Source organism: Thalassophryne amazonica, chromosome 13 (genome assembly GCF_902500255.1).
Source record: "Thalassophryne amazonica chromosome 13, fThaAma1.1, whole genome shotgun sequence".
NCBI lineage: Eukaryota > Metazoa > Chordata > Actinopteri > Batrachoidiformes > Batrachoididae > Thalassophryne > Thalassophryne amazonica.
Window position 1 is genome coordinate 89,169,951 of NC_047115.1, and position 21,862 is coordinate 89,191,812.

At 41.9% G+C, this 21,862-nt stretch overlaps 1 protein-coding gene across 1 annotated transcript in view; it reads left to right on the top strand.

Moving 5' to 3' along the window:
• The window catches only part of ablim1a (actin binding LIM protein 1a), a 270,896-nt gene that overhangs the window by 72,012 nt on the left and 177,022 nt on the right, over positions 1-21,862 (top strand). Inside the window, exon 2 of the mRNA XM_034184185.1 lies at positions 19,316-19,453. Coding sequence (XP_034040076.1) covers positions 19,316-19,453 — 138 coding nt within the window. The remainder of the gene's footprint in view (positions 1-19,315; positions 19,454-21,862) is intronic.

Sequence of the window (21,862 nt, forward strand, 5' to 3'; positions counted from 1 at the left end):
CCTTCCTTTGTGTTCATTTGACACAGTCATTCCAGCGGTATGCAGCAGTATGTCTGTTAAATAATGTTTCAGATGAGGTTGGCTGGTCTGTGATTTCTTGGTTTTTAGTGACTGTTGACGGGTTATTCAAAGCTGGTGTCGACACACGGCGGTGCTCCGTGTCGGCACGTGAAATGTCAGTGTTCTAGCTGAAGATATTTGTCTCAGATTTATTTTGACATGTACGTGTGTGCGGGTTGGTTTGTGTACTGCACAGCGCACCGTGTGGCTGGAGGCATTGTCCAGCTCTGAAACTGGTCTCTTGATGTGGGCTGGATTGGCCACAACAAAGGCCTTTGCCATTCAGTTCCCATCCTGGTAGAGCACCCATAACCTCTAGCTGCCACGTTTTCTCTTTCCACAATTCATGCACAATGCTCACAACCTCAACCTGCTACTTCTGTGGATTCTTGGGACTGGTCAGAGTTTACTGTCCACATTTAGAGTCCTCGCGTTTTCACTCAGGCTATAGAAATATGCCTGCACACGTAAGAGGAAGAATGCAACCTATGGTTTCATTCGTGTCATCTGTCTGGGCCCGGGTGGGCTTTTGCAGTTTGTGGCTGAAATATAGAGCACAGCTGACCAAAAGCAGAATTATACTCCCAGAATCATGAATCATCATCACAGCGTTGCAGCATCAGTAGTTTGCCAGCTTGCAGGCTGATGTCCTACTTTCAACAGCAACAATGACCTTGAAATGTTGTAATGTATCAGGGCCATGTGTAGCCAAGACTTTTTTACACAGACGTACAGGGATTACATGGAACACCCTGCCAGATCTGTGCACGCTGCCAGAGTTGTGTACTGCTGATCGCCTAGATCTCTGTGGAACTATGCTTGTATGGAAGTCAGCAAAATATCTTAAGAAAGTAGATGCTGATCAACCTTGGAGTGGGAAGAAATGATTTTAGTTAGGATCATCATCAAGTAAGGTCAGAGGTCAAGTAGGCAGCCCCATCATAATACAGAGGAATATGCCTCATTTTATGAAAATGAGTTCTGATATTTTATTATTGATGAGCCTGACTGTGAACCTAATCCTAATCCCGCCACTTACAGCCCAATAACATCAAAACAACAAGACAAATGCACACAGAGTGCGGAATAGAAGTCACATCAAAGACAAATGATGTGGACTGCACTCATACAGGGCAGCGCGGTGGTTAAGTGGTTTGCACTGTTGCATCCCAGCAAGAAGGCTGTGGGATCGCTTCCCACCTAGTCCTTTGTGTATAGGGTTTGCATGTTTTCCTTGTGTTCTTTTGGGTGCCTGAGCTTCCTCCCACTTCCAAACACATGCAGGTTAGGTGAATTGGACACTTTAAATTCATTGTAGGTATGAGTGCTGTCTCTTACCCTATGACTGTTGGGATGGGCTCCACCCCCCCAATGATCCTTGATTGGAGTAAGTGGGTATAGAAAATAAGTGCACTCAGCGAACATACCCAGTGAACGCACACGCACAGCTGCATGTGTGTATCCTGGCCAGCTTTTCAGAGTTGCACCCAGTGCTCAATCTTTCAACATCATTATCACCTTTTATTCCACACTCTGTGTCTACCGTGACTGTGTTTTGGGTGTTAATAAGGGCACAATCACATGTTTGTGTGTTTGACTGTCACCCAACAGCAGCACAGATATATAAATACATATAAACTCACCTTCAGCTGTGATGTTCTAATCCAAATACTGTTTTGTGAGTTTGGTAAACGTGAACTGCAGAGTGACACCGGGCAGCAGTCATGCGACTGTTTCCATGTGTGTGACTGCATTACTATAGCAACCAATGTGGATGAGAGGCAAACAAGGATTGCCCCACAAACACACAGATCAGATCTGGTCACTTGCTATACTTGTGTGTATATATAATGTGGACAGCCAGTGAGATCAGATTTCAATCAAATACTCAATAAATCAGGTTTGAACTGGCAGTGTGAACAAAGCCTAAAAGCACATCTAACATTTAATTTATATTCCTGATGCTTTAAAATGTGTGTGTGGCCTCATCTTGCTCTCTGAGCACTTTGATGTAGTTTTTAATGTGAGAGAAAGGTTAATTTTGCTTTGGGCATTGGACAATGCATCTAATCGGAGTGCTCTTCTAACGTGATTGTGCTTTTTTTATTTGTCATTTCACTCTTCCACAGCGTGACCACATGTCCAATAGCTCCCAGAGTTCCTTGCAGTCAGAATTGAAATACAAATGTGTAATGTCACAATCCTTTAATGTTGCAGCGACGCCTCATGTTTGTACTTCCTGAAAGAATAGCTAAAGTTTTAGCCAGACCTGAGTGCATGGCACAGACACACAGTGTTTGCACAGCTGGAACCCAGGACCAGATACACACCAGATAAGCTTGGGGCTGAAGATAGGCACTCATTGACCCAACACGTCCAGACTAAAACAACAAGAAAGAAACAGAGCCACTGTGGCAGTCCACAAGCGTCCTCGTCGGTTTGATCACAGGAAGTGACACGGCATGTGGAGCTGTCACTCACAGGCAGAGAACCAAGGCCTTCATGAGCTGCACTTCTACAAACACAATGGCTCCTGCAGCTCATTGTCTCCACCCGGATAAGTGGCTGGACTGGAAGTGTGTGTTTACCAGGATTATGTTATTGTTGTTTACCTGCTCAACCACAAACGCCCCAAGAGCTGGAACAAACGCCCATGCAGAGCTGTTTATTATTCCCAGTTGGGTCCCTGAGGATTAGTTATCTAAGGCTGAGGGGCCTGGTGGAGGATGATAGGGCCCCCCCAACCCTTTGTGCACGCGTTTGAAGTGCTTTGTCTGGGATGCTGGTTGTGGGGCAGAGGGGCGGGGCCAAGGTGAATGCAGTCATACATATTTATAGGGGGGAGGGTTAAAGGCTTCTTGTTATGTGTGTGTAATGAAGTGATCTGCACAGCGTCCCCCAAACCCTCACAGGAATTTCTTAATGGCCATGTTTTTTGCCGTTTGATATTCAATGTGGGCCACCAGACTCCCATGTGGGCTGGGTGTGTGTGTAATGTGTATATGAAGCAGACACATATGGAGGTTCAACTCCACTTTTCTCTTTATTGTTGCTTCATTTTAATAAAAAACATTTCTGTTTCTCTAACAGCTTCTGCTGGGAAACAAACCCTTTCTACCAGTTTTGTCATGCAGTCATTGTGTCACCACCACAATATTCACAAGTTTCCAGCATCTATTTTCAATTACTCTTAATTCTTGCTGTCAGTTATTTGTGTCAAATTGTTTTCTTCTGTAGTCTGTTGTCCTCGCACTCTGTGTAGTTCTGTCAACATTTCCCGTGTTAAACTGGGACCTGTTTTATATTGAGTGTGTGTTGTGTTGCTGCACCATGGTCCTGGAGGAACATTGTCTTGTTTCACTATGTACTGTGTAGATGGTTGAAATGATAAATAAACGTTTACTTGCTTAATTACTTACTGACTTAAAAATTGATTGACCGAATTCACAGCTTCATCGGATTTCGGCTCAGGTTTCCCTTGTGCCTTCTGGCAAACTGCAGCTGAATTTTGGAAAATCTTTTAAAGACAATCCCCCACAATTTCACATCATCACAAAGCTGCATGCTATGGTGGCAATCCCTCGGGGGCAAGGAAGACCATCATCTGATTAACTTCCCAGGTGAGACGGTGGCTGCAGACACAACCTAACCTCTGCCTAGAGATGCCTGTGTGTGGGTTTGTTTAAAGTGGGAATGTTGTTGCCCTCCGACAAACACACGGTCCTTGACAGATATTTAGTCTGAGCTGATGGCTGGGAAATCCCAGACGATTGGGATCTGAGGACCTGCCGCAGCCTTCATCTGCCTTCACAGCCGTTGGGTTACAAGCCATCACCTCCTCCACCTGATCCACTGTTGACCATTAGTCAACAGTGTCACCATTAGCCGTCTCATGTTCAGGGTTCCTGTTGGCCCTTCATGGTTACTGTAGCGGCCACAGAGCACACAAGATTCCCACCGTATCTCACCCCAACAGACGATCTCCGACTTGATTCGTTACCCAGGTCTCACTGTGCGGATGAGGGGTTGGATTTTGACACCCTGAAGCTGTATGCAAAAGACAAAAGTGCACTATGCACTCATGTTGTTGTACTTGAGACCGGCATCATCTCCGAATTGTGCTTGATCTTGAATCGGACCAGAATAAGTATACACATTCATTAAAATTATAATAAGAAAATGAATGAATGAATTCATATTGTGTTGACTGTTGCTATATGTTGACTGTTACATGTTTTCTCACAGAGAAAAAAAAAGTCATTGTGCTGACTGATGCTGAGAGCTGCATAATGTCATTAAGTGTCTCACACTTGGTGAATATAACATCTCATCTCATGTGAACCATCAAAAGAGTTCAGTGTCTATCGCAGATGTTCACTTTCGACCTTGTACAATGTTCACAGCTGGGGTCACTGAGACTAATTAAATTTATAACATAGTCTTGAAATCTAACGTGTGTTTTTTTTTAGTCTTGCCTCCTCCAAAGACTTTATCTCCACCACTCCAAAATCCCAAAGTCTTGGTCTTGACTCACACTCGATCTTTTAAAGTCTTTGTCTTGACTCTGACTCAATACAGGTGATCTTGTACCCATTTCTACTACACACAGTTGCTCCAGCTACAATCACAGAAGCCTGTAATGACTTCAGAGCTGTAATGGGTGTTTTGGTGGCTTCCCTCACTCCTCTCCTGGTCTCTCAGTTTATGAAACCTGCCTTCTATTTACTGTACCGTACCACACTGTTTGTATTTCTTAATGATTGGTGTAAATGAAGTCCAAGACATATTCAGCGACTTATTCATGTGTTCACCCCCTGACTTGTCTAAAGACAACTGGCTGTAAAAGTGATGATTTAATCCTTATATTAAGAATAAATGTGTTCTTCCCACCATGATTTTTTAATGTTTCAGGCCTGAAATGGAGGAATGGAAGTATATTAACAAATGAAAGGAAATTAAATTAATTCTCTGCAATCAAATAGAAGCCAAAAGTAAATGCAAGAAATGCTGCAGTTTTTTATTCTGCTTTGTGTATTATTCATCTCGTCCCATGTGTTTCTGATTTGGGGTTGTAACTCTGTGCACATGTCCTCACTGCAGAGTCCATTCAACTCTGCAGAGTTCTGTGTCTGTACTGGAACCTTCGATCTGCAAACCTTTACGGAAACAAAGGCAATTAACGAGTAAATATTTTATTAGAGCCTTTCATCTCTCATCTATTGTTTAATTGAATTTACCTCTTCCCAATGCATTGTGGGCAATTCTTAGCTGAACTCATCAATACTTGCAACTTCTTCCATCTCGGTGTCTGCTCTGTTATCAGCGAGCTCATGTGTCCTTCGGGGATGGGAGATGTTCGTCTGTATTCCTGTCCTGCCTTTCTAACTGTTAGGGCAGCCGGGCTGTGATGGGATGGGTGGGGGGTGGAGAGCATTCCGGTCCCTCTGCTCCAGGCTTTGGGATGCTCTGCTGCTTATTGTTCCCTGGGCATGGTGATTGTGTACGTGTTCATTGTGTGTTGAGGCTGATATCAGTCACTTTATCCCCTGGTGATGAGGCGGGACAGATCAGTAGGTCAGCACAGTTTGTGACCAGCTGCAAATCTTTCAGCAGTGAACTGTGTGCAGAACGTGACTGAATTATCCGTCACCTTACACAATAAATGCTGTGGAAAATCAAACGGTGTTTCTTTGTGATCACTAATGGACTTATTTCGCATCACTCTTGCTGGCGTTATAGTGTTGAAGTCACGTTTTTGTGGACCCCTAGTCATAACTGTACACAGGAAATTTTGCTGAGTAAAATTTACTCTGCTGGGATAGCATTTGATCCCAGTCCAAATAGAGTAAATTACACTCTATCATAGGGTGAATCAGCTAGACAGTTGTCCGCCCCTAAACATTGGTTCGCCCTGCCTCCACTGTGCATGTGTCATTCTGGAGCCCAGCTGCCCATGTGACACAGAATCTCTCCACCCAAAGCGATCAAATGGATAAATGGGATTATTAACCATCAGATGACAAGGTAAAACCTCTTGAATCATTCTGAAGTCAGTTTTAAGCAGAAACAAGGCCGTTTTAAGCAGAAATGAGGCTTTAAACGGTGACGCATTGAAATGTCCAACGCGCAGTGAACACAACAGCTAGCAGCCCCATGTGATCGCTTCCTCTGTCTGTTATTATGGAATAATGCTGAATTTATGCTGACAGGATTGTTGTACAAAAGCTTCAGATATCTGTCGCTGAGATAGATGATGACTGGAGTGCAGTTTTAAGCAGAAACAAGGTGATTATCAGTGAACCGTGGCTGATGATGTTAGCACAGTGAAGGCGGGGCAGACAGAGGACCGTTCGGTCTGCGACACCATCTGCTCAATGCAAGTGGTTTTACTCCAATAGGTGTTGATTTTACACTGTTTTGTGTTGATTTAGCTCTGTGATAGAGTATAATTTACTGTATTTGGACTGGGATCAAATGCTATCCCAGCAGAGTAAATTTACTCAGCAAAATTTCCTGTGTAGAAACCCACTAAACATTTGAAAAAAGATTTCTAATGTATCTTTATGACCAACCAGTTTCTCCAAATGTCTTGCTGTGAGGCCTCTTGTGGCTTCTTTTTTAAAATTTTGACATCCAGTTTTTATGAAACAATGTCTTGACACTGTCCCCTGTGCAGCCGTCGGGAGCACTTCACAGTAAAGGAATGCTGGAAAATCACAGCGTGCATAGAATCCAAACCTCAGCTTCTCCATCCTGAAATTTAAACATCTGTCTTCAACGTGTCTTGACGTGAGCAGTGTTGACTTTTCCATGCTGGGCTGCCTTAACTGTCGATGCACACGTTTATAAAATGTTAAATATAGACACTGAAGAACTCAAGGGAATTTCTGGCCCCAGTACAATGCAAAAAAAAAAATCTATTTTTAAAGCAACAGTTCAACAAAAATAGCTAGTTCAAGTTTTTATATTATGTCTGTGTTTATTCTTCACTGAGGGTCACATAAGGAACAAACTGCTTTTCCATTTCTGCACACGTTGGAGAAAAAATGGAAACGTTTGTACAGTCTCATCCATCAGTATCTGGACACTGACACAGTTTATGAAATGTTATCTCTGTCCACCACCACAATGGAGCTGAAATGAAATAATCAAGATGTGTTTGTAGTTTAGACCAGTGTTTCTCAACCATTGGGCTATGGCCCATTAGTGCACCACATATTGCCACCCAGTGAACTGCAAATTTTAACATTGTACAACATTGATAATATTATAATATAATATTACAACATTACTCTAATCCATGATGGAAATTAGATGTTTTGAGCACCATATAGAAATATACAAAGACCAACAACTATTAAATAAAATGAGTCATTCAACTTTAAACATCATCAATTTGAGACTCTCTTTATCAGGCTAAATTCTATGCTGTGGTGGATGGATAGATGGATAGATGGAGTAAAAGTTCCTAAAGTGAAAATAAAACCCCTAAATATAAAAAAATGCAATCCAGATTTGAGTTTTTACTGTATTTATTTAATTCCTGGGCTCCCATCTGTGAGAAGGAGTGATGTTGCATTTCATTACAATTGATTATTAGAAGAGAAAAGACCACAGGGATGTTCCTGGGTAAAAATTCCAATAGGCCAAAGGTCCTCGCATCATAACAACAATGGGTCTTTTCCAACAATGTGTGGGACAAGCATTATATACTAACACTGTGCGAACAACCAGTCTCAAGGCCTGTTGATAAATAATGAGTAATTACAATACTTCTGTGTATTATTGTTTTAACAAGGTCACATTTTATGTTTCCAAATGCATGCATGTGCTGTACAGGATGTCCTCAGTTATCTCAGCTGTTACACACTAAAGGCAGCTTAAAATCACTCACATTGACAGCCAACATAGTTAAAGGGCATCTCTCACTCCAATCAGTACTGTCTTTTTAAAAAATATATACCAGATTATGAATCATTACTTCCAACTCTGTAATTTGTGCGGGCGCTGAGGTAGCTGATAAGATCTGTTGTCTAAGACTAGATGTTGCTGTCTCTCAAAAAAGGGAACCGATGAGACTGTGGGGTGGTTAATGGAGCGATGGCATCCTTTGGGTTATCAAGTGGGCACCCTCCTTCTTAGGTGTTTCACTGATAGACCCACGACACCTCCAGAGGGTTCAGCAGTGAATGTCAGCGTTCCAGGTTCACTCCCTAGATGCCATCAACTCACTTGAAGGCCCAGGCAGAGTCCTTTCTTTTCATCCATAGCCACTGGCTCCCCTTCTCAGCAGCCCTGGAACTGGAAAAGCCTTTGACTGCCTGCTGGTGGGACTTCCCTCGCACTCCCATCTCCCTGAGTATCCTGGATGTTGACATGACTACGAACCCTCTGCAGCCTACTTCCACTGGGCATACCTTTGCTTCCCAGCCTGGTTGTTGCATCTTTTCTTTTGAACAGCTGAACCTTTTGGGGATGCACGTTTTATACCCAATCATGACACCTGTTTCCAATTCGGTGTTTTTTGAGCATTCATCAATTTTCCCAGTCTTTTGTTGCCCCGTCCCAGCTTTTTTGAAATGTGTTGCAGGCATCCATTTCAAAATGAGCAAATAATTACACAAAAACAAACAAGTCTATCAGTTTGAACTTTAAATATCTTGTCTTTGTGGTGTATTCATTTAAATATAGATTGAAGAGGAATTTCACATCATTGCTTTCTGTTTTATTTACATTTTACTCAATGTCCCAACTTCATTGGAATTGGGGTTGTAATTTCTCAGAGCATATGGCACCAAAAATAAAATGCAATACATCAATATTTTCATAATTCTTTCTTTATTAATAATAGTCAGCTCCTTTGACATTTTATTTGCTAGTGATATGAACTTTAAGGGTGATTCTTAGACTACGGGCACTTATTATGTCCTTTGATCATATTGTATGAAAAACAGAAAAAAGGGGAAATTTCACACTTTTATAGTTATCTTTACAATGAAAGTGTGTTAAGAAATTTGTTCTAGTAGTCTATGATGACTTTTTCACCTTATTTCAGCATCATTATATGCAAATATTGCCGTTTTGTGCTTGTCCCACACCCAGACTTTTGATCTTCAATGATAAAAATTAATGGTAAAGAAACGTTTTTTCTAATGTTTTAAAATATCTCTGAATAAAATATCAGTAAAATAATCAAAACATAATTGGGGTATTCAATGTCATACAACTGTTTTTTTAAACAAAATGTAGTTGTCCCACACTATTGCCGTAATTTCCACCACAACACTGTAATGTCCCTTTAAACAGTTTGTATGAAAGATTGTTTGGGTAGTTTCTATGGAGATAAACAGTGACATCAGAGCACATGTATATAGCGCCAAATCACAACAAACAGTTGCCCGAAGGCGCTTTATATTGTAAGGCAATGGTGTGGTGGAAATTACATTTACAAGGCCAATAGTGCCCGTAGTTAAAGAATCACCCTTAAATTGCAAAATGTCTGACACTTCAAGCCTCTCAGAATTTCATTATTTTGTTTGTTTGTTTGAAGTGTTTATTTCGAATATCAAGGCACAAAAATAAATAACAACAATAATAATATAATATATAAAGAAAACCATAATCAATGGATATTCGAAAAGGAGTGAGAAGAAGTAAAACTTATTTACTCCCACCCCTTGTCTTTAAGTAAATAACATAATTAACTTATACACATGATATGTGCATTTATACATATAAACATACACACATAATCAAATACATTCATCCATCAGCACATGTATAGTCCCACATATAAATCCACATGTACTAGTTTTTGATTTTGAGCCCGGTGACAATCACGTCATTCACCCTGGTGTGCTGTTCCAGGTCCGCAACTCTGCTTTCCAGATATTAAATACGCTTATCCTTCTCAACATTCTGTATTCGCAGTTACATTACTTCCCTGATCAGAACCTTGATGCCCTTCTGCTGTTGCCTAACAGCAGAAAGTTCCTCTGTGATGAAGTTGAGAGACTGCTTTATCTCCTCAACTTCCTCCAGTGATGGGGCTCTCTTCGGGGGCATGCTGCTGTCTTTACCACTGACCTCCAGATCTAGGCTAAAAACGAGCCACACCGGGTTGTCAGAGTTCCCACCACAGTCAAACCAAGGTTAGCTGGTTACCTGCTGCCAGAGGCCTGTCTCGACCAGATATTGGCTTACAGATGACGTTTGTTTGTCAAATTTGTTGACAAACAACATATAATATGTGCAGTATCATTCACCAAAGTTATAGCAAATAATTCCATGTACTTTTGGCAGAATTAGAATTTTTTTTGCGCAGATTTTGTTATGTGTCGGACGCAGCTCGGAGAACCGACCAGCGTTTGAAGGACCCAGTATGAAATAAGCAGAGCACGGTACAAAGGCTAACTGAATTTAATACATAACAGTGATGTGATACAAAACAACAAAAGAGTGTGCGGTCTGGCGTGGTGGTGATACGGTGCGCTCCCAGCAGCGCTAACGGTCTGGAGCCAGAAGCCGTTCGGACCCAAGGACCCCGCCGACACCCCCCAGGTGGCCGCAACAAACCGAGTCTGTGAAAGAAGGAACCATTATGTGAGTCCACACTCTACACACAGAGAGACCACTCAAAGGTGTACATAAACAGCAAACACTTCCTGGCTTAATTACTAATCAGCTTCCCAACCTGCAGGCATGGAACATCCAGTTCACAAAACTCCACTGCAGTGGAAGCCGATACATGACTAACGTACAGCTCAATATAATAAGGTGTGAGGGACACCACATTTACTGACTGTATAAACGTTAGTCACAAAATCTAACGTACCTCAGGAAGTGTGCTGACGAGCGTGAGACCTCACCCCCTCCTCTTTCACAGACCGTGCATCAAACCCTGGACGTTCTCTGCATCCACTGATGATGAGATGGCTCCCGAGACGACGATCTCACCCGTCTGGTCACAAGGTCGAGTCTCTGGCAAATACACACTGTACACTCCAGTCTTAAATGCCACCATGTTCCAATCCATATAGATGCACCACAGCTGTGAGTCCTGACGAGCCGCAGGTTATCAGGGTGAGGTCCTGATAACCTCAGCAACACAGCCACTCAGTCCCAAATGCAAGCCACCTGGAAGGAAAAACAAAAGACAGAAACAAAAAGGCAGCCAGGCCCCCCAGCCATACAACAGATTTAAGCCCAAACTGTTCAGAATTCTGGCATCCAATATGGGAAAAGTCCTCATTGTTATGATGTGACAGCGAGGCTGGGGTCACATGGTTTTGTTTACATTCCGTTGCCAAAGGGAATTCCCCAGAAACCACGTAGATCTGACACACAACAACAACAAAGCAGACACCATTTTCACCAGTAGCACAGCATATTTTCGACTAATCATCCATTCACTCAGCATTTTCAAATTATGCAGTATTTTACGTTGCACACAATACTCTCCCCAACTTTTGCACTGTACTTTCCACTTACATAACCAGAATACACTCTTTGCCGTCTGTTTTTTAAATCCCATTTTAATTTTATAGGCTGTTTGTTGATGATCAGTGATTGTTTGTTAATTTGATGTTGTGATTGATGAAGTCCTACGATTATTTCCTTTAAAGAGTGTTCCAGTATAAAAATGTTTGTCCAGTTTTTACATATTGCATCCCAAAATAAACAAAATTACTTTTCAATTCTAAATGCTCCCTCCATCTTTTTATGTATTTTGTAACCAATGCATTACATGTTACATTACAATTTTTTTAACTTCATTTCAGACCTTCACAATGACAATGAAACATACATTCATAGGAAAATCAAAAGAAGGTTTTCCAGAGTGCTAAAAAGAGGACAATGTTATCAGCTGAAGAAAAGGAAGAAGAAGAAAGGGCATCCAAGCTGAGGAAAGAAAAGATTAACCCAAGAAATGCCAGACAAAGACCCGCTGTCATCCTTTATGTGAAAGACAATGTAACAAAAATATATTACATATAAGGGAGGCGTTAACATGATGATATTAGTTCTCGTTCTCTTTTTAATAGTTATGATCAAGAGTAGCATTTAGCCTTCCCATAATTATGAGTAGTCAGTCAACACTAGCTCTGAAATATCGTAGATAGTAAGTCAAAGACTCATAATATCCACTATTACCACCATTATACTAATTAAAACAAAAGCAAATATCTCTCTCGTTCTCTGTCTCTCTCTCTACATATATATCTGCTGTTTTATATATATATATATATATATATATATATATATATATATACAAGGTCTGTCCAAAAGTATCAGACCTTTTTATTTTTTTCAAAAACCTTATGGATTTGAATCACGTGTGCTTGCATGAGCCAACCTTGAACCTTCGTGCGCATGCGTGATTTTTTTCACGCCTGTCGGTTGCGTCATTCCCCTGTGAGTAGGCTTTGAGTGAGCACTGGTCCACCCCCCTCGTTGGATTTTCATTGCGAGGAAAATGTCCGAACGATTGGAGCAGTGCTGAATCAAATTTTTCCAGAAACTGAGAGACAGCCAGGTGGAAACCATTCGGAAGATTCAGACGGCTTTCGGTGGCTTTTCAGTCGAGTGAGTATCCGAGGAATTGTGTCAGAGCTGGACATGTCACAACATGTCCTGTGAGACTTCCAACGTCCGCACGTCTTTCATTACAAAATCTCCTGTAACAGTGGAATGTGCCGAAAAAATGCTGATGTCCACCTCTTCTGCAATTTCTCTGGTAGTCAGACGACATCCCGGATCAACACAGCGTTCACTTTGGAAATGATCTGGTCGTTTCAGCCTGTCGATCGCCGCTCAGAGCGCGGCGCACCCTCCGCCATTGTGTGCCGTCTTTAAACCGGTTGTAACACTCCTTAATCTGTGTGATGCCCATAGGATCGTCACCGAAAGCCGTCTGAATCTTCCGAATGGTTTCCACCTGGCTGTCTCTCATAGTTTCTGGAAAAATTTGATGCAGCAAAGCTCCGAAACGTTCAGACATTTTCCTCGCAATGAAAATCCAACGAGGGGGGAGGACCAGTGCTCACACAAAGCCTGCTCACAGGCGAATGATGCAACCGACGGGCGTGAAAAAAATCAGGCATGCGCATGAAGGTTCAAGGTTGACTCATGCAATCAATTCAATTCAATCAATCAATTTTTTTTTTATATAGCGCCAAATCACAACAAACAGTTGCCCCAAGGCGCTTTATATTGTAAGGCAAGGCCATACAATAATGATGTAAAACCCCAACGGTCAAAACGACCCCCTGTGAGCAAGCACTTGGCTACAGTGGGAAGGAAAAACTCCCTTTTAACAGGAAGAAACCTCCAGCAGAACCAGGCTCAGGGAGGGGCAGTCTTCTGCTGGGACTGGTTGGGGCTGAGGGAGAGAACCAGGAAAAAGACATGCTGTGGAGGGGAGCAGAGATCGATCACTAATGATTAAATGCAGAGTGGTGCATACAGAGCAAAAAGAGAAAGAAACAGTGCATCATGGGAACCCCCCAGCAGTCTACGTCTATAGCAGCATAACTAAGGGATGGTTCAGGGTCACCTGATCCAGCCCTAACTATAAGCTTTAGCGAAAAGGAAAGTTTTAAGCCTAATCTTAAAAGTAGAGAGGGTGTCTGTCTCCCTGATCTGAATTGGGAGCTGGTTCCACAGGAGAGGAGCCTGAAAGCTGAAGGCTCTGCCTCCCATTCTACTCTTACAAACCCTAGGAACTACAAGTAAGCCTGCAGTCTGAGAGCGAAGCGCTCTATTGGGGTGATATGGTACTACGAGGTCCCTAAGATAAGATGGGACCTGATTATTCAAAACCTTATAAGTAAGAAGAAGAATTTTAAATTCTATTCTAGAATTAACAGGAAGCCAATGAAGAGAGGCCAATATGGGTGAGATATGCTCTCTCCTTCTAGTCCCCGTCAGCACTCTAGCTGCAGCATTTTGAATTAACTGAAGGCTTTTTAGGGAACTTTTAGGACAACCTGATAATAATGAATTACAATAGTCCAGCCTAGAGGAAATAAATGCATGAATTAGTTTTTCAGCATCACTCTGAGACAAGACCTTTCTGATTTTAGAGATATTGCGTAAATGCAAAAAAGCAGTCCTACATATTTGTTTAATATGCGCTTTGAATGACATATCCTGATCAAAAATGACTCCAAGATTTCTCACAGTATTACTAGAGGTCAGGGTAATGCCATCCAGAGTAAGGATCTGGTTAGACACCATGTTTCTAAGATTTGTGGGGCCAAGTACAATAACTTCAGTTTTATCTGAGTTTAAAAGCAGGAAATTAGAGGTCATCCATGTCTTTATGTCTGTAAGACAATCCTGCAGTTTAGCTAATTGGTGTGTGTCCTCTGGCTTCATGGATAGATAAAGCTGGGTATCACATGATTCAAATAAAAGGTCTGATACTTTTTGGACAGACCTCATATATATATATATATATATATATATATATATATATATATATATATATATATATATATATATATATATATATATATATATATATATATATATATATATATATATATATATATATATATATAAAACACCCCCTTTTCTACTTTTGTTTACTAATAGCCCAATTTCATAGCCTTAAGAGTGTGCATATCATGAATGCTTGGTCTTGTTGGATTTGTGAGAATCTACTGAATCTACTGGTACCTTGTTTCCCATCAAACAATAAGAAATATACTCAAAACCTGGATTCATCTTTTTAGTTACATAGCACTGCTATTATTCTGAACACTACTGTATGTACATATATATTCTATTTCTACCTCATTTTATGTCCTGTACTGTTACAAATATTATTATTATTGCTTATCCTTGCACACACTGTTCAATGAACATTTTCCTCTACTTACACCCATCTTGTGTTTTTTTTTAAGAGCTGACGTCAGATCAATAAAGTTTATCTTATCTTATCTTACTGTATTTGGTTTGTTGTGTGTGTAAAACTGAACATCAAATATGATATTTAGTATCAGATTAGAATGATATTTATCATTCTATTTTGCATTTTTATGTGTTTAAAGGCAAAAGAAAAAACAATAAGAAATATACTCAAAACCCGGATTAATCTTTTTAGTCACATAGCACTACTATTATTCTGAACACTACTGTATATATATATATATATATATATATATATATATATATATATATATATATATATATATATATATATATATATATATATATATATACGAGGTCTGTTAGAAAAGTATCGGACCTTTTTATTTTTTTCAAAAACCATATGGATTTGAATCACGTGTGATTGCATCAGCCACGCTTTAAGGACGGCCCACAACTGCTGAGAGCACGGCACGCTCCCAGCGCTGATCGACATGCTCAGACCCCGCTGAAACAACCAGATCATTTCCAACATGAAGACTTTGTTGATCCGGGACCTCGTCTGACTTTCACAAAAAGGCAGAAGGTGTGGACATCAGCACTTTTTTGGCACATTCCACTGTTACAGGAGTTTTTTTCATGGAAAGAAAAGCGGAGGGACGCGCCACGGAGCCGTTCATTACGTGGGACAAAACCACCTCGGTGTTGGTCTCACAGGACGGCTTTGAGATGGATTCCGGTTGCTTTTCAGTCGTGTGATTATCCGATTGTGATTGTGCATGAGCTGGACATGCCCCAACATGTCCCGGAAGGCTTCATCACGGTGTTGCTTTGCGCCATGCGGCTCCACCGCGACGTGTCATCAGCCAAGATCTTAGAGTAAATGCCTCATTGGCTACGAAATGATTATTTTATATAGTGTGGCATCAAGCCGGACAAAGCGTGGCGTCAAGTGGGACAAAGCAGGATGCATTGGCATGACGAATTGCACGGGGATCAAATTTGTGTGTCATGTTGCCTTTACTCAGGTCCCTAGTTCACACAGTGCTGGTTGTTTAGATACATTTACTCCAACTTCTCTGGCTTACAGATGTCAAAAAATTTGACAAAATGGTCCCTTAATCAAGATCCCGTAGAGCATTTAGCTCAGTGGATAAAGAGAGCTGACCTGCCAAACTGGAGACTTGTGTTCGAATCTTGCTTATGGTGCTTGTCTCTCTCCTTGGACAAGACACTTGACCTGCATTGTCCCATTCCATCCAGCTGTAACTTGGTACTGGCTTTGCTTGGTGAAGTAATCTGTGCTGGACTGGTGTCTGATGTTGTGTCTCGGTGTCATCTACTTTATTCTATGGAATCTGGAGATTCGCACCAGCAGGCCTTAAGGCCTGAATAGAACTTCTTCTTCGTCACACTTAAATCTGTTCTTAATATCTGCCTTTAAGACTACTTAGAGAACAGTTCCCCACTGACATCATGCTACAGAATACAGAGATAAGCACTATCAGTGGGCTTCAGGATCCATTTTGGACTTACTTGCCCCCAGCGTACAGCATGTGTTATTGCCAGTTTCAGTTGGTGCAGCTGTTTTTTTTACACGCAACATCCACATGGTATAAGTGTAGTCATATGGGCACCCACGGCAGTGTTGGTCTGAAAATGAGGTGTGGTCAGGCACAGTGTTTGTGCATTGCTGTCATGAGATAGCAGAACGTGATTCCACCATAGAATAAGAAAAGCCTGGTCTACAATCCATCAGAGGTTTTCTGTCATTCATATACACCTTACATAAGCTGGTTCTCACTGGTTGGGACACTCTACTTGTACACACATCAGTGCTCATCAAACTAAAGTAAAGCTGAAAACCAAAGATAAACATGAAATAAAAGTACATTCTAATTCTAATTCACAACTTTTTTTTTTACAACTGTAAGTTGGTTTGATTCCTCTCTGGGCCTGCAGGCCTGTAGTGCTTGTAGTACCAAGGTGGGCCTGATGGTGATGCTGTTCCTAGTTAGGCAGTCAGCTGGATGAGGTTCTTCACAGTGGGTGTTGGTGTTTCTTAACTTGTTTGTTCTTTGATCTGATTGGTTATCTTCATGTCGGACACCCTGTGCTGTTTGAAGGGTGTTCATTTAAGTTTTATTTCAACAACTAAGAAGTTGTTTTGTTTGGACAAAATGCATCATAGAGGGGAAAAAGCAAGCAACCCCTTCACATTTCTCTACAGTGTGTCCCAAAATCACATATTTACTGTTGTGACATGACAGTTCTACCTGCATGTATAATAAATCAGTCTAACACTGGTTATGATCAGGATGCTGATCCATGAGTCAGTTATCATTATGGCAGTAAATATGATTAAAAGTTGGTGTGGGCCAGAGAAGATTTCACATTTTAAACTTTGGACTCTCCTAGTCATGAACCCACCTTAGTAGTTTCTAAGGTGAGTTCATATCAAAAACTAACACAGTTTTTGATATGTGTTTTTATACATGTAACAAAATGGAAAGTACACCATCAGTGTCATTCAGATGCTAAGGCACCTACGTGCCTCATCATGCACAGAGGAAAAGGCCACATGTCCCTGACAATGCAAGTGATACCCCTCACCTGAGTCTCACTACTCACTGACACAAAGAAATTCCAGAGGTACCCCCATATCCACTGAAGGGAACTAGTGCCTAAGACATCCAGTCATCCACCATACAATAAGACAGGTTGCACCAATGCCCTAAAGACCTGCCAAAGGTCCCGTGTAAGCTGGTGTACCACCCTAATACATACTGCCTGCTCACAATACCTGGGGTTAAGGTGGGCCAGCCCATTCTATACCTCCTGTTATGTGTCGACGCGGGTTGAGGAGCGGACCTGCGTCAGACAGAACCCAGCGCTACAAATAACCAGAAAAGCGGTTCCAAAAACAATATATTTATTACACCCGCTGTGCATAAAAAGTGTAAAAACAAAAATAGCGTCCTTCTGGTGGAGTGACTGTTGGTACACTCTCCAGCGCCCGCAAGGATCAAAGCCCGGCGCTCCTGGACCCACTACCACCGCCAAACACCCCCCAGGTGGACACAACAAACTGACTCTCTGTGAAGCAAAGAAGATGTGAGGTAAGTCAGCAGTTACAACAATATCTTTCAAAAGACACACGCTATCAGCAACACATTCAGGTCTGTATCTTTTTTAACTTTATGCAAATGAGCAGCTTCTCATAACAGGTGGAGGATCATTTATCCGCATGCCACAGCAGTGAGAAGCAAGCTGCACAATTCTCATCACAATTCAAGTATACTGTGTAACAAAACACCAAGTTACTATAAACAATTAGTCAAACACTTAATTACCTTTAATGTGTGCTGACAGCATGTGTCCTCACCCTTCCTTGCTTCACGGGCTCGATGTGTCAAACCCAGGCGCGGTCCTCAGCGTCTCACAAACGAACATCACAAGGTCGAGTTCCCGGCAGTTCTGCTTGAATCACACATGACTTAAATGCAGAACGCCATCCAATTATCTGCTTCAGCTGAAAGTCTTTAAGGTTGCATGTGAGCACCCGTCACAGGTGCTACACATGATGTTGATGAGGGTGAAGGACTCTTCAGCCAGCACCTTCTCCACAGACAAATCAGTTTCCATGCCACCTGAAGAGCAAAGAAAAGAAAAGAACACCAAAATATCCAGCCACACCCCCCAACACACAACACCTCCAGGTATAACTGGGACAATAGCTTGAGGTATTATTTATTCGAGGCTGTACCCTGTGGTTTCTTTGTATTGTGATTTCACCCAATTCAATAAAGGTCTCACAATCAGAAAACTCATTGAGTTCTTTTCTTATGAAGTGACTAATTCAAGGGGTGATGTTCTGTAATCTGTGACTGCTCATTTCAGGATGGGTTTCACACCACAAAAAGACAACATCACAACACTCACCATGCATCATAAACCTACAGGAAATCATACCTTTCTCATCAGGATGACAATACCTTCAAGTGGATACTGAAAGAGAATTGTGCTTCAGTTTGACATTTACTGAGATTTATTCTGTTGAGTGTTTTCAGTCCTTCATTCCTCAGTGATTCACTCAGTCTATATTTAGGTTGTTGTTGTGCTGTGACCACAACGTCAGCTGTCCTGCTCAGCTATGTGTTTTGTATCCTGACAGACGTCTTGCTGTTGGTCTTTATCTTCGGTGTTTGAGTGATGTTGCAGACTCAGCTCCTCATACAGAGCATGTCCTCAGATAAGAACGGCTAAAAACAACCGCTCTGCAGTCTAACACACAGCGGCGCCCTCACTGCCACATTGTGTAACCACACTGAGTCACTGACATTACTGTTTGGTAGTAATACTAACATCTCCTCTCTTGCAGTGGCACATGCGCAGGACCCACACCACCACTCCTCAGAGAAGCCCCTGATTCAGTGCTATAAGTGTGGGGAGCCATGTAAGGGTGAGGTGCTTCGTGTGCAGAACAGGCACTTCCACCTCAAGTGCTTCACCTGCAAAGGTACAGTACCACGCCGCTGCACTCACCTTGGCACAGTGCTGACTAGGTTTGTTCATGCTGATGATCATGGGGGCTGGAACCAGTTCTACCGCCATCTGTGCTGTGCACCTGGACTAATACACCCCCGCCCAAACCCGTTTGAGTTTGGACTGTGTGGTTACATGAGGAGAAACTCCACATGCAGACACCACATGACCTGAAGTACAATATTCATACAAGTCTTTGTATGACTATTCTATTCTATTTTGTTTTTTGTTTTTTGTTTTTTTACAGGTTCTTCTCAAAGTGCTTCGTAAAAACAAGTGAACGTGCACCTGGTTACACTTTGGTCAAATCAGCTACAAATGACGGTTATAAGCAGTTGGCATTTGTCGCTTTGTGGGTGTTCCCGGGGTGTGGCCAGCTCATGGTTACTTGGCCTTACTGTGCACAGTGTTTAATGATAGATTATACAGGACGTGCAAACCTGACACTGTTAATGTGAGTTTTTCTTCCATGCTTGGCTTCTTAACTGTTTCAGTTCCTGTATCACTACTTAGCATGCTTACATCTCCTTAAGATGTTTCGCTTCAAATGTGTTATTTGGTTACAAAAAACAACATTTTTATATTTAAGGAGTGTTTATTTATTGCTAATTTTTCAAAATATATCAGAAAAAAATGGCAAACATATTACATTTACACAGAAACACAGCCATTTCAGAGCGTATGTCGCCATCTTGGATTATTTTGCTCAAGCGAGCGACTAGCTAACGTCATTCTGCCTTGTCACTCATATTGGCAGTTGCCATATTGCGTTGCTCAACATTTGCATAAAATTTACTTGTCGTCTATTTTGGCCCGCCTAGCTGGCAGCATACCGACTATTCTATCTTGTCACTGAAAAATACCCACTCTGGTTGAAAATGAATCTCACTTTGATTCCGTCGCTTGTAGCTATTGTGACCATAGAGTAAAGCACTACCACACTGCTGGTGCTGCAGTGAAGCAGTGTCACAGTACAACACCACAAGCACAGCTCGACCTGCCAAAATATAGCAAGAATCACAACATCAATGCGCAACATCATCAATATGTGTTGTCACATGCCAGAGCATGCAGCGACATCAACAAGACGTCACATGATGTTTCGTGTCATCGTGGAGAGTGGCACACCTAAGTCTCTTATTCATCTAGGGCACTACATATTTTCATCATTATGACATGCAGATAACGGTCGTTAATGATGCGTGCTTGTCTTTCAACAACTGATTTACATGTCTCTTTATACACATTCCATTCACAGACACCATGTACGTAACAGGACCCAGAACTTTGGTAAATTCTCCATTCACCCATTTCTCTCCTCCCCTGTAGTACAGTCGACCAATATAGAATTCTCTGAGTCTCCCTTTTGCATGAGCATTCCCGGACCTTTTCAAAGTATTTTGATTTCACCAAAGACAACCTGGTGCAAACCTGCCTTTTCAGGAGCAGTTCTGCTGATGTTTTCCCTGTTGTTACATGTGGCATATTACGATACCCAAACAAGAATTTTGCAAAACATTCTTGCAGCGTCATAGCACCAAGTGCTCGACCTTTGGCTAAAGCCCCTTTCACACCAGCGCAAACCTAGAGTTACACATTGTGACGTACCTACTACATTGAGTTATGAAGCTCAGCGCTGAGTTTTTGCTCCCCAACGAAGCAACAAGCAGAAGAAATTAAACGTGTTTCATTTTCTTTTTGCCTAGAGCACTGGATGATTAAAGCACCCCGTTTTAAGCAAATCTGCTCTTTTGCATGTAAGTCTGTGCTACACTGAGCTACAGCATGCAAATCTACACAACTGTACACTGTAGAAACTGAGTCGGTGGCGCTGAACATTACGTGCTAGAAACAGAAGCCGGTTTGTGAGCGCTACTGTGTAAAGAGAGGCTTTGAAGGAGCACGATCACCATCATTGCCGTGGCGCTGCTGATGAGTGCCAACACGATCCTTGATGGCTGTGTATTTGTTCACAGCAGGGAGGCTTTGCAGGAGCGCGATCACCCTCGTTGTCTTGGTGGTGCTGAGGGCTGACACAGTGATTTCTCAGAGCAAACTGTGCCTCGGTTTGTGCAAACCAGGCAGCAGTTTACAGAAATGTAACTTCAAGTGTGAAAAGGTTTCAGTTTCACATGTGAACAGGCAGCACGTGAGCCAACGTACGTGAGTCTGTGATAAATAATCCACACAGCCCGGCGTGTGTGCATGTGCCGGCAGGGATCCATCCATTAAAATGCACATCAGAAAACATGATTACATTCTTTCAAGTCATAAAAAAGATTTCTTTCGAAATCCAGAGAATACAAACAGCAAGTCTCGAAAAAAAAAGATCAGACAGAGAGACAGCGCGCTCTCTCTCTCTCTCTCTCTCTCTCTCTCTCTC